This window comes from Malurus melanocephalus, unplaced genomic scaffold, assembly GCF_030028575.1.
Source record: "Malurus melanocephalus ecotype Western Australia unplaced genomic scaffold, MMel_1.1 scaffold_336, whole genome shotgun sequence".
Lineage (NCBI taxonomy): Eukaryota > Metazoa > Chordata > Aves > Passeriformes > Maluridae > Malurus > Malurus melanocephalus.
In genome coordinates this window covers 181,154-195,961 of record NW_026623568.1, presented here as the reverse complement: position 1 = coordinate 195,961, position 14,808 = coordinate 181,154, and the positions used below count along the sequence as shown (strand labels likewise).

The 14,808-nt window shown below is 35.3% G+C and overlaps 1 protein-coding gene across 1 annotated transcript in view; it reads right to left on the bottom strand.

Annotated features, from left to right (window-relative positions):
• Positions 1-14,808, bottom strand: part of LOC130580465 (neurobeachin-like) — a 251,330-nt gene that overhangs the window by 65,715 nt on the left and 170,807 nt on the right. The window contains exons 12-13 of the mRNA XM_057377984.1: positions 11,839-11,979; positions 4,269-4,388 (exon numbers count right to left, since the gene is read on the bottom strand). Coding sequence (XP_057233967.1) covers positions 4,269-4,388; positions 11,839-11,979 — 261 coding nt within the window. The remainder of the gene's footprint in view (positions 1-4,268; positions 4,389-11,838; positions 11,980-14,808) is intronic.

Sequence of the window (14,808 nt, the reverse complement as noted above, 5' to 3'; positions counted from 1 at the left end):
TAAAAATATGTCTTCAGGTGATAAAGCACCACTATTAACACTATTATAATTGTACACCACTTGCATCAAATCTGACATTTCTGWTTAATACATTTTGCTAAAGGTATATCATTTTATGGCCTCCCAGTGAAAACAAATTCAACCCAGACGTTTTCACTTTTCTAGTATAATTCACTTCAAGGTTTTAAAGCTTCCATTTCTTTTCTTCCTTTCTTTTCCTCCCAAAAGGCTGATCCCCTGGCATCCATTAATTCCACAGAAGTCTAGTACTGGGTCAATGAGTCAGTCACAAGCACCTCCATTTCACACTAAGGCACTTCACTGACATTTTGTCAGAGCTACCTTTCTAACTTCTAAACAGACTACTCAAAAAGTAAAATAACAAGTTTGAGAGGTATTAGGAAAGATTAGTGTCTGAACAGCAGGTTCTGCAAAGTCAATGTTACCAAAAACTGGAGGGGGGAGGGAAGGTGGAACGGAAAAAATGTGCAAGCTGACTAGCCAAGTTATGGTCATTTCCGGGTGACTTGCTTCCTCAAAGGTCACCCCGTGAACGCTCATTCTTCCTCCAGCTTGTACTGATTATCTCGTGAGAAGGTCGATGTTGATAAAGAGAGACACAATAAAATAAACTGTTATCTAGGCTCTCCCTTGTGTGTAACCATTCTAACACAGCACATACTGTTTTAATTCTGTTTCATCCACTCTAGGTGAASAAGTTTCTTAAAAATGAATGAAAACAACCTGAGTGTAAGGAACAAAATGGTCTGAGTATATCTTTAATCCTCTGTTGGGCAACAATCTATCACACACTACATTTCAATTTTTGCCACAATTCAAGATGCCAGAATTACAGCTTATTTTTCAGGCTGATCAAACTACTGCCACAGCCCTATTTTCATTACCTCAGTGTGAAATAATTCAGTTCCAGAAGAGACTACACATATGCAAAGGGGAGAGAGAAGGAGGGAAAGGAAAGGGAGAAACAGACAGAGGATGCCAGGGCGGAGGGAGGAGACAAGCCTGTGAAAAAAGGAACTGGACCCACAGAAATGTAGCTTTCTAAAGAGATATACATTCTTTTGCAAATTTCAGGTATTTGGTTTTTAAATTTTAATCCAGAATTTTGTGAAAGTGGTTTGGTGTATTTTTTTGAAACAACATTGAAAAGAACACAACATGTAAAAGAACACTGTTGTGGAAAGCATCTGCAGTACTTAAAAAACTCAGTCCTTTAATTAAAATTGACCTATCTCAGCATTTACATAAACACTTGAAAATAAAGTACCTTATAGTCCTCTTAGCTAAATAGCGAGTGAGGTAAAAAACCCTCCAGACTTTACTTTCTTAATTTTTTTTTTTTTAATTAGACCTTGCTAACAAAGAAGGAAATTACTATTAATACAGAAATTGAAAGCAAAAATTGTGGCCAACTTATAACACACAGCAATGAAGAATGTCAGATTGATTCATTACACATGCTGTTTTAAAATTATTTCATAACCTGTGCCACAATAACTAATGAGATTAGTAAGATCACAGATAAATCTACTTAAAGCATCTCAGATGAATTTCAAATGCATGATAAGGAATACATGAATAATGAACATTTGCTAGTTTTAACAGTTTTCAAAGTTTGCTAAGTTGATGGATAGCCTGTATTCCATGCAGTAAACATCTACTATAAAGACACAAAAAATCTTTAGGATGGGCAAACAGTTTACAGCATGTATATCACATGGAAATCCACTCTGCCAAGCACCTATCCCCATTTATACCTATATGTGGAGCCAGAAGAAGCTACACAGATAGGCAGAAAACTTAAACAAAGAGCATGTCTCCAGATTTTGTACTCACACACAAKCTCTACACATCTCTTTTGTACACTCTCTACTTTCTCACAGGACTGCTGTGATAAATACCAGAAGTTGCCAGACAGCTGACCACTAGTTTTTGAATGATTCACACTCTCAGAGCTGAAGCTTTTCTGTTGTGCAAGACAGTGGATGCTGCTCATAGGAGAGTGACAAAAATAGGTAGAAATTTTGAGGGGGTTTCTTCATGCTTCCCCAAACTTCACTGCTTTTTCAAGTCCCTGAAAACTTGATTAAAATGTTTGATAAGCTTATAAGACATTCCAACCAGTAACACAATTAATCGGAAAAAAACGAGGTATTTGTAGTATTAATAATAGTTCACTTCCCTATCATTTTGCAGAATGAACTTCAAATCCTCAGGAAAAAGTTGGCCCTGATGTCATGGCATTGAGAAACGTAGTTCATTAAGATCTTAGCCAACAAACAGCAGCAATTAGCTGCTATACTCATTCTTGATTGACCTCTAAGAAACACAGACTGCCAAATGTACTCTGGAACACATGGTTTTCCAATCTTTCCCCTGGAGCCATTCTGATCCTTCATTATTGCTATTTTACCTATTATCCCCAGCTCTCTTTTTTACAGTCAACGGCACTGAAGAATATAGCTTCTTCACCTTTTGTATTCCTTTTCTGAGAGTATCTGATTTTGAGCATCTTTTCAGTACTTGTTTTATTTTGATAAATTGGGTTTTTCAATACAAATACATTTTTCAATGCAGATGTTATCCGTCCTTAATTCCTTTATCTTTTCAATAGCTGGCAGCAGCAGTTTAAATTATCCTGCTTGGTTCATAAGAATCCTGGTATTTTCATACAAACATTTCAGTTAATTGTTTTACTGGTAACTCATTTGCTTGCTAGTTTAGGAATAATCCTTTCACTAATTATATACCCTACTTGAATACCATCTTCCTGTCTGTCCACAGATATTCCTTTATCTTTAGCAATGCCTTGAGGTATTTAACTGCCTCCTCCTGTGTAGTGAAGCCAGACAAGAAGATTACAGTCACTTCCAACTGTCTTCCCTTAATTCTCAGTTTAAGGCTCTTATCCTTTGTTTGAGCCTCACACCTAGGAAGTCACTTTCCCAGATATTCTAGTGGAATTCCAGAAAAAAAAAACAGGTTTAATTGAAGAGGAAATATCAAAATGTCAGCACTTCGAAGATATATCAAATATAGTAGATATAACCTCAAATTCCCTCCAAATTCAGAAATTTCCTTTGTTTTTCTTACAAGGGTAACAGTGATGGTACCGAAAATACTATTGGCTTTCTAAACATAAAATGATTTGTAGGACGTTCAGGTTGCTTTCATTTCTTTAAAAGCATTTTCTCCCATATTCTAGCATGGCCATACAATTTACAATTAGTTACTCTAACTAGCAACTCAACAACAACAACATGGTTGTCCACATACTTTTCTGAGAGTGTTGGAATATTTTATGCGAACAGGAGTTCTTGAATGAAAATAAATCAACAAATTTACTTTTTTTTTCTTTGTCAAGACTTGTAAAAAATAAAATGGCAATATGACCCTGAATTAACAATTTCCACTAGTATGAATGGCAGCATACACATAGGAGAGAAAGATATTCACTTTAAAAAAAGATYTCTTTTAAAAAGAGCAATTTCAGGTATAGTGCAGCCTTTACCTATTTTTATTACTAGAAAATGAGAATCAAGAAAGAACCATATTATTCTAAATATTACTAGATTTTTGGTTTTTTTCTGATGAGGTCCCATGTATAGGAACAATAATCCTTTATATTTAACAAGGTAAATACAAAGGTAAGGAATAACAACAGTAAAATCACCCTGCTCTCTGGCTGCTTCTGTGTATCGTGTAGAAGCTGTTTTAATCTAATGTGTATTGTTGCATAATAACCTCAGGCACATTCAGGTAAAAGCAAAAGCTGTACAGAAAAGCCAACATTTTAAATGGGTCTTGTCATTAATGCTTTATTAATTGCCCCAGGCAATGCAAACCCAGAGCTAGGCAAGCTATAACAATATGACACTTTAAGGTCAAATCCAATTCCTGCTGTGTTTTATGGAGTGGGCCAAATATTGAGTTAACAGCAGGAAAGAACAATTTATTGGGCTTTTCTCCATCTCCTGATTATCTGATCCAAATTAGATCAGTTAGGTTTTTTTCCTCTGAAAACAAAACACCTTTTGTCCACTCAACTTCAAAGAATCTTTGATTGTTTCTGTTAGAACAATACACTTCAGCAACAGCTATTTATTTACATATTACCTAGTGTACTGAATACAAAGAAAGTAAATATATTGAAATACAAAATATAATATGGCAACTTCTTTATCTTTACATAAACAAAAATACTATAATGGAATTGTGTAGTTATCCATTTATTTAATATATGTTACCTTCACATCTGAGGTATCTCTTTGGCTGTTCCTCCAGGACCTGGCCACTGAAGAGAAGGTTCGATCTGGGTGGTCAAACTTGCCATCATTTGCATTTAGAAAGAACGTTGTAAAGGGCTCCTGTAGTTAATGAAATTAAGACAGATTAAGAAAACACCACAAGGACTTGTGCAGCAGGTTTCTGTCAAAATCCAAATGCCTCTCCCAAATCAAAATATTTCATAAGGGCAGAATGAAAGAAAAACATGGCACCTCCAAGCTATGTGTATGCATGAGTATCTGCACTGAACATCTGAGCATATTTATTGGCACTAACACATTTTGCACAAATAAATCTTGGGTTCTCTTCCATAAGACTAATTACCCATCAGTGGCACCCTTAGTTCCAGTTCACAATGACTGCCTTCATTGCTGCAGCTATCACATTTTGTATTATTTATATAACTGAGCTTTGTTTACTTCTTGCATGTTGGTATGTCAAAATCTGTAAAAAAGTCCTACATCTTAATCTTTCTTGTTTAATTGAAAAGAGCTCAGTGGGTCCCACTTTGCCTCAAGGTGAGAAGAACGGCTCTATGGTCATTATGAGGCAGACAATGGTTCCAGGATATGCTGCTTTATCATTACTTTGGGGCAGAGGTACAGAGATTAAATATTTCAAGTCTTTACTTTTGCCAATTCTCTCTGAAACCATACTCCCAATTCTTCCTAAATGGAAACAGCTACCAATATTTGGGGAGGAAGAGCTCAGGTATTAGACAGTCTGGATAACCCATTTTGATGTCACTCCATTCCACTGCACGGAAGGGGTTAACAGTGGACCAGATCTTTAATTTGACAGTAAAACCTTAATACTGTGATTATTGCCAGAAACCTAGATTTCCACCACTACTCCATTAGCTGTCTTACTCAACTAAGAGTTGGCAGTCTACAAGGATGGAAGTTACTTCTTCCACTGCTCCAAAGTCTCATGGGCAATGTTTTAAAGAGGTTCCCTTTAATTTAATTCATACCCAAAATCATTTTGTTGCATATCATTTGGAAATTTTGTTAATCAAAGCAGTTCATGATCACCAGGTCACAATTGTTATTACAGTATTATTCATCTATTATTTGAATTTTATTCTAAATGTTCTCTGTTTCCTTTTATGAAATTTTTAAACAAGGCAGGGAACCTCTTCTTTAATACAGGATTTTAAAAGGAATTATGCCACATTATACACACCGTGTAAATTTCCCCAGGTGAAAAAAAAAAGGAAGAAGWTCATATTTATGTAGTCCTCAAGAGTAATTAAAATACACATAAGGAAAGCATAGCTGCAAAAATAGTGAAAATATCCAAAGAAAAGAGGGAACTAAAAGATGCAATTCAGACTTCTAGAGATCATTGTTTTTCTACCTTTATTCCATATGTCTTCCTAATTATTTTTTTCTATCGCTCAACAGTCAACACAGGCTACTTTCTTTCAAAGAAGAAAAAACTCTTACCTATTTTTTTCCTCTTAAAACATTGGSAATTTGTTGTTAAAAGATACGTTCATGAAGATATTTTCATAAGTGCATTTATTCCAATCAGAATCCTAATATGTGTTAAATAATTAATTMAAATAATTCAATTAAATACAAAATCATCACCATATAATTTCTTGTTGGAGGACCCTAAATCCCATTGCACAATGGCTTCATTTACACTCGTGAATATTGGAAGGATGTGTGATGAGGAAAAGATTTATAATTTAAAGAGAATATTAAAAATTAACAGTAGCTCAACTTGGTGAGTAGTATAAACTACTACAATGAACTGAAATATTGAAAGAAAATAAATTAAGTTTTTATCTATCCAGATTTTCCAGTGCTTCATATAGTGAGCTTCATGTAAAATATGAATGAAAATGTGCATGATTCAGACCCAAAACTACGAAATGGAAAACAATACACACAGGAATTGGATTGTATTAATTTAACCTAAAATTCTGCTACTATTATAATTTTAATACCAAATTTACATTTTTAACTAGTAGAATTATTTTCCTTTAAAATTAATTCCTCCTCCCAATTACCYGTATAGATTGCAACAGCAATTATCCTATATTTTCTAGATTGCCCATAGTGAAAAACATTACATGTTCTTGATCTGAGCACAAATAATTTTGTCTTCAACCAACTCCTAGCCATCACTTTTTTCTTTTTAAGACACGTGTAATTTTTGTGAACGTTATTGTTGAGCAGACTGTGGATCATTGCCGAGATTCTGAAATCAGAGGCAGCTGATGAATTTTAAAAAAGCAGAAAGCAGAAAAATGATGTAATTACAATTACATTAAATTATGTAAAAATATTAATCAAAACTTCYATGACAACATTATTTTAAGCATCTGAGATAAATACACTAAAGCAATAAAATTCATAATAAAGGATTAAACTTTTAGTAGCTGAGCACTACAGGGTGCCCTATTATGCTATCCTGCCATGGCCTATTGTGCCTATCTTTTTGGATTTTTAATCCTTAGCAGAAATTCAGACCTTTCACTTGCTTTATCTCAGACCCCTGACATAATTTTAAGATATTTTTTATTCTCTGGGAAGTCAAGCACTTATATGATATAAATATAATTTCATTTCTGCATTCAATATACTCATTTAAATACTGTTATTCTATGATACCGATTACTGTCATTTCATGTAAATGTTTTGTTGCTGTAAAAGCTATAAAGCATCACAATGTTTTCATTATAACTACACGTCACTTGTTCCTAATATTCTGAATAAAATTCACACCTTGTTCACTGCCAACAAGAAGAGAAATTTCTGAGGTACWTGATTATATTGAACACAACCTTGAGCTGTGAGAACAATTTCCATTCAATAGCATTTCTCTCCCTCCCTTCCCTTTAGCAGCACCCAGACTAATTTGAATCATTTATGGTAGGAGAGAAGGGAAGAGGAAGGGATATGGTCGTTTTAAGTCATCCTATGTCAAACAAAAATGTCTTTCCAGCCATTTGTGAGTGGAGAAAAAGAGTATGTAGGGGTTTGTCACCTTTTTTTCTGATAGATCTGTGATTGTCCTGCTCAAATCTAACAAAAAGAAGACTCAAATTCACTCCTGTTTACCAGGTGATGTCCAGTCCTTCTCACCTTTGGATCTCACTAAAACCTGGTTTGAACTCAATCCGACCAAAGTCATAATAAATCCAGAATCTCTTCTACCTTGTACAAATACGCAGTCATTGCAGCAGAAACTGGAAGACAATTATTCACCACAAACATCTTGACTACCACGTTAGAGAATCATGCTCACAAATACTGATCTCCATTTCCATGAAGATGCAACTGATTTACCCAAATATAACTTTTTCAACAGCAATTACTGAGAGCACCCAATTGTACCCTAATTATATCCTACTTTTCCTAAAAATCTGAAACCAATGCTGATTTTTACATTCTACATAATTCAAATCAAAATTCATTCTTATATTTTTCTTTTTCCTTCTCTCTACTTTTCAGGTCAAGTCACTGGAATATATGGCATTCTGAAATAGCATTCTTGGTTTCAACTATTCTGTCTTTTGCAACTTACACAGTTACTACTCCAGATGAAATGCACATGAAGAAAATGAGTCTTCAAYCAGGTGGTAAGGTCACCTAGCCATAAACTATGGATATTCAATTTCATTTACACAAAAATGGAACTAGGTCAACAGAATATGTATTAATGACAAAACCAAGGCAGAAATTGTAGATATCAAAATCAATTGCACAGGACAGAACTGAGACTAAGACATACAGTGTCTTTTAAAAAACTAGCCTGCTACATTTATTGGGTTTGTGTGGCAAAGTTTTGGTAGTGGAGGAGGCTACAGGGGTGGCTTCTGTGAGAAGCATTTGCCATGTCCATTAATGCCCATGACAGCTGGCTCCAAGATGGACCTACTGCTGGCCAAGGCTAAGCCTGTAAGTTATAGTAATAGTGCTTTTACAACAAAAAAACTGAAGAACTTGAGTCAGGGAAAAACTGCAGAAGAACAACACTAGAGAGAGGAAGGAGAATATGTGAGAGGAATGGCCCTGCAGACACCAAAGTCAGTGCAGGAGGAGGGGCAGGAGGTGCTCCAGGCTCTGGAGTGGAGATTTCCCTGCAGAGCATGGTGAGGCAGCGTGTGGAGGCCCACATAGGAGTAAAGATCCATCTGGAGGAATCCATGCTGGAGCAGGGGAACGCCTTAGGGAGGCCATGACCCCCTGGGAAGCCTGTGATGGAGCAGGCTCCTGGCAGGAGCCTGTGTTTCCATGGAGAGTGGAGCCCATTTGGGAGCAGGCTGGCTGGCAGGACTTGTGACGCCACTGTTGCAGTCTGGTCCTGGGGGACTGCACCCTGTGGGAGGGACCCATGCTGGAGCTGCTCCCGAAGAACTGCAGCCTGTGGGAAGGACTCACTTTGAAGAAATTCATGGAGGACTGTCTCCTGTGGGAAAGACCTAATGCTGGAGTAGGGGAAGACTGGAGTTCTCATCCTGAGGAAAAAGGACCGGCAAAGACAAGCACAGTCTTTGCCGGTCCTATCCCCCTATGTTGGCGGGGAGAGGAGGGAGAGAATTTGGGAGTTAAGTTCAGCCCAGAGAAGAAGGGAGGGAGGAAAGTGTTTCTATGATTTGGCTTTATTTTCTTATTATCCTACTCTCATTTGATTGGTAATATTTTAAACRATATTTCCCAAGCTGAATCTTGTTTGGCCCATGATGATAATTGGTGAGGGATCTCTCCCTGCCCTTATCTCAATTTATTATCTCCATAAGCCTTTTTTTACTTATTCTCTCTCCTGCCCAGCTGAAGYGAGGAGTAGTAGAGCAGTTTTGGTGGGTACCTGACGTCCAGGCAGAGCCAACCCACCGTAACAGATTAGATAAAGGAAAGCAACTGAGGGAAATATAAGGCAGTAGGGAACAGATTATCACAGAATTGACTCAGAAATATGATATTAAAAGCAATGTTTTGAAGACAACAGACAGAAACCAGATTGCATCTGTCAAAGCTGAAAAGCAAGATTTAAAATAATTTTTAAGGTTTTGTGGCAATTACAAAATTCTCACTCTATATTTACACTTCAGAGCAGCTGAAATTTCCTTACCTACTGCAAATACTGCTTCCTCCAATGCTAAGGTCTAGGCAGGCAGTTTCTCCCCTTGGATCCTCATTACTACATACTGTTTGGTTCTGCTTCTATCTAAACATTCACTTCCAATTTATTTTCTGTCAGAACTTTTTCATTTATTTTCTCACTTTTTTTCTCTTTCTTTTGCTTTTCCTTTTCTCTTTTTCTTTGGTTTACACAGTCTTCTCCAATGATTTCAGTTTGTACTCCTGTCCTTCCCTCTAAGTTTGTTGTCACTTTCTAACAGAAGCTCTGCTGTAGAGCTTTTTTTATTTTTTCCATCACTCTTCTCCAATCTCTCAAAACACTGGAAGCATTTTTGTGTCTGAATCTCTGTATCTTTTAATGTCTCCTTCCTCTTTCTGGGCTAGACTGTAATCTACCTTTTCTTACAGTCCTCTTCACAAGCTCATATCAAAGCTCTAGCTGAAGAAATTCACAATCAAGAAATACTATTTCAACTTCCAGAAATCTAGCCTAGCCTCATCTATCAATTTCACTGGCACAATCTTCCCCCATAGGATATTTCCTCCTTTATTTTACAGCCAAAAATATTTCTTTATGGATCACTATGACTTTATAATCCTCATTGCTAGAATCTTTTCCTCTATACACACTCATTTGCAAATATCTATTTAGGGTTTCCATTTGCTGCCGTATCCAGTCTTGACATACTATTTTCTTTTTTTTTTTTTCCTGTTCTGACATTCAGACTTTCCCTGGATCTGTCTTATTTCACTTCTGTTGTCTATTCCCTTTAGAGATTGCTTTTCTTTGCTGGTCAATCACATTTAAATAATCTTTAAAATACCTGTGTAGGAGTGTCCCTGTATTTAAGTTATCTGTTGTTTTCACCTTTTCATTGGCAACCTCTTCTCTGGAAATCACTGATTTCCTCTTCTGCTTTCTATTCTCACATATATTGTTCGCTCTAACAAATGTATTTTGTCAGGTCTATATTGCAATGCCATCAAGACAAAGACCTTGCCCAAAGTTCTCTTGCTCTTTTAGGTAAGAACACAAAGAGAGGAAGAACATCTACATTGCGACATAAACAACAGTAGTAAAAATGACATTGCATTAGCCTAATACAGGAAATGAATACTCCTTGGTGTGTTGTACATTCAGCCTGTAAGCAGACTTTCAGGTCTGAGAATTTGCTGACTAGCAAGAGAGGATCTTTTGCTGCATAGTGGCCAAAATTAATATATAAACATGCAAATAAAACTACTGTTTTTAATATCTTTTAAGGCAACAGAGATGTTGTACCACACGTGTACCACAAAATGTGTTCACAGTATATGAATAATTTAGGAGCATTTAAAAGGAATACAGTTGTCACTCAACATAGGAGTGTAATCAACATTTAGTTTCCCATGGTTTAAGAAGYATATCCTAAACACACAGACACATGAATTCTTCTCTTCTGAGCAGAAAAAAACAAACAACCCATGTCTAAGGGAAGCTGAGATGATAGAAAACTCAGTTATCAAGCTTTGTATGACTCTATTTTCTTTGTTGTATGCAAAATATGCTCAGAATACACCTTACACAACAGATTTTTATTGGCAGGTTATACTTYTAAATTGATTACACAGTAACTCAATTTTTCATTAATTCAGGTTTCTCTTCAGTATTTCATCAACACTCTTTATTCATTGTGGTAACACATAAACTAAATTCAGATTMATTCTGTCTTTCAAGTTTGGTCCCTTTCCAATTTTGGTCCCTTTATCAGATTTTGGTGATAGGATTTGAGCATGAGGTTTTCCTAACTGACATAAGTTTGAAGTTAAAATCCACATTTTCACATTTCTGAAAACTGTAGAGATTAATTAATTGAGAAGCATAGTTCATCTGCATAAAATATTACTCTATGCTGATTTAATATAATACTGGTTATATAATTCCCCTCTCATTCTGACCATTAAATGTTTTTACGAAAGGCTTTGTTTTTAATGTTGCATGATCTGTCTCTAGCTGAAAATAATAAATGAATATAAGCAGTGTCAAATTTCTGTATAGAGATATTTTTTGGGGAGTGGATWTAGTTTTAGATGCATTTTTCTCATCGTATATATTCTTATACCACCACAATTTTATGCTTAAATTTATTTTGGATTGCTTGGGTAGGAAACCCTGATCACTGCAAATGAGTGTATGAAGTATACCTAGAGAATTTCTGAGATTTTAAGGTAGGGAAGAACGTAAGATTTTAATAGAAAAGTACTTCCATAACAAAAAAAAAAAAAAACCAAACAAAAAAAAAAAAAAAAAAAAAAAAAAACCCCGCACAAAAAACCCCTCCCAAAGTCCCAATAAAATAAAACAACAAAATAAAACCAAAACAGTGTTAAGTGACAGAAGAGATGCTGTAGATAAAGACATTAATGAAAACCGGGATCCAGAAATACTTACAATACGAACAAGCCAAGCCAAGGTAGAAGTAGATGTAGARTAGTGGGTGTTGTAGTGGTAAGGTGGGGTCTGATCATCTTCCCATGTCTCGTACCGTTCTGCATAGAAGACAGCTCTCTTCGGGTTCAAAGCACCAATGGGCTGTAAAGTGATAAGAGGTCAAATATATTATCAGCTGAAGGGCAGCATGTCTGATACGTCATAGATTAATTCTGCATTAAGATTCACTACACAGGAGTGCAATCAAACACATTCCGTGCTGTAGCAACCCCTCCAGATTGCTGTAAGCTTAGAATTTATTTTCAAAGGCKCTGTGCACTAGAAGTCTTATGAGTTTCCTTATTTTAATTGACAAATATAAGTGCTCCACATCTGCAAACTTTCAAGACCTTCTTGAAGTRTGAGTTGTTTCCCAATTAGTTCAGTAACATTGTTCTGGAAATCGACTTCTAAAACTGCATTTAAAATGCATTGAGGCCAAACTAATATTTCTGTTGCTGTCATTCACCATAATCACACAGCTAATGAAACTGACTTTTGCTCACACAGGATACTTTGTAATGCGCAGTTCATGATGAAAAGATTTCATGCGGAACTGCTGATGGTGTCTGGTGATCCTAAGCAGAAATACTTAAAAACCATGCATAGTCTTCAGCACTGGGTGTACTTTCTGACTGAACAAAGCCACATTTTACTGAACAAAGAAAACAAGTTTTGTATTTGAAAACAATAGGATGTGGAAATTATTCACAAATTCAAAGATCATTCTGAGAAAACTTAAAGGACAATCTATACAAATTAGGTTAAAAACAAAAAAAGAAATAAAGTGGTATTAGGAACTATTGTTTTTGATGTGGTACCTTGAGGAATACAAGCTTTTAATGATTTTTTTAGCCTACTTTATCTCAGAAGTTTTTGCAAAATTGATTTGTTATTGTGTGATGCAAAAGTTACTTGGATAAAGAAAATACAGATTTTAGCTTTTATAGTAAAATTAACCAAACACGCAGAGTTTAATATTTAGAGGAGAACACACTTCCACACAAAATAATTCTATAAACTTGTTGTAGTTTTAAATTATTACTTGACTTGCTTTAATAAAATTTTAATTAGAATTGATATTATTAAGGGTATTGCAAATTAAAAAAAATATAGGCAGGGACTTCAGCCCTTTTCAAAATGTAAACAGTATTTTTGCACTTTATTTCACTGCACAATTTTTCTACTTAATTAAAAGCCAAAGTAATTTGGAATAAAAATGCCAGTACAAGGTCAAATCACTGTGTTCTACTACACTAGAACTAAAACATTTTAAAGCTACAACTATTTTATTCTTTTTACACTGCTATGTTTTTTGAGATGGTTATTAAAAAGGCTGACATAGAACATGATCTTTTCTGATTTAATGTTGTATAGCTTGTTTTAAATACTAGTCTTTGGTGAACACTTATACTTTAAAACATTATGATTTCAGTATTTTTCACATTAAGCACTCTGGATTCTTAATACTTTGCTGTGTCATGGAGATGTTAATAGTTTTCTATTTGTAAATAATTGTAAAATCATTTGTAAAATGATTGAGTAATCCCGAAGGATCGGTGTTATCTGGTGCAGACTGCACTGAAGGACCTCTCAAAACATTCTTGAAAGGAGTATGAGCCATTCCCTAACACTTTCCAGGCTCATTTCCCAAATACTGGAAATAGGAAAAAAAAATATTTGCATTTTTGTTATACTAGCTTTCGTTACACATCATGCCAATGTCAGGAAACACGCTGGCATTATTATAGACTTTAAGTTATCATTACACAAAAATGGTTATTCAACAGCTTCCTTGAAAGAGACATTATTTTCCTATTATACTGACAAACTGCAGATATATGTGCACTTGGCTACATTATATCAGGCTCTGGGCTGCTTTAGGGACTGGATGGAACCTGCTGACACCAAACTCATTAAMGTACTGTGCATCTACTTCTCTGGCTGAAAAAAATTCCGGTCCCCACTGCACATTTCAAGAGCTAAAGCATTATTCACATCATAGTCTGCTAAAATGAAATGTTCACCCCCTCTGAGAAGTAAACACAAAATAGCAGACAAATCGGTGAGATTGTGTTTGGTAATGGAGAAACACCCTGAGAATATCTCTTCTCTCCACTATGAAGGTGCATTTTATCCTTATGCTGCAGTGAATTCTGAGGCTATGGAAGGCGGAAATATCATCTGTTTGGAGGCACAGTACAGAATGAATATGATGATTAATGCAAGACTGAAAATGTGGAAAACTCCTGGCCTTTCAAAATGTAGTTGACACTGACTAGAAGTCTTTCATCAAACAAGCAATGTTTTTTCACTATTCACTATAAATTGACTACAGTAACAAGGTCTCTTTGGTATAACTGATGCTCAGAAGGTATTTTATTTTATAGACTAGCAAAATTTTAATGATGGTTTAATTGATACATTTAAATAACATTCTTAATATACTATATATAGTTGTATTTATTAAAAAGGTGATTTCTCTCAAGAATTTGACAATAATTTTTAAAGTCACATAGATACTAAAGCAAACACACCCTCATGTTTTCTAGATTATTCAATGAGAGGTGTTATTTCAATTTAAAAGATACAAGGATGTAGGATCGTGCATTCCCATTTTTCTGTAAAAGTGGCTGTACAAGTAGMTAAAATAATCTACCTTCCGAAGATATATTATTAATTTATTAAATTATAAACCTGAAAAATTGTATTCTGGATTACCTTCATCCTCATCAATATTATTTTCAGTCATTACCTATTTTTTTTTTTCAGTTACTTTAGGATTCATTTGAAGAAAAATCCTGAAATGCACAAAACATCTGCTGACTAAAATGGAGACTTAAAGTGAAATACCAATGACAGTCCTTTCTGTTCTTGCATGAATCCTACAGGAGAGGAGAGGAGAGGAGAGGAGAGGAGAGGAGAGGAGAG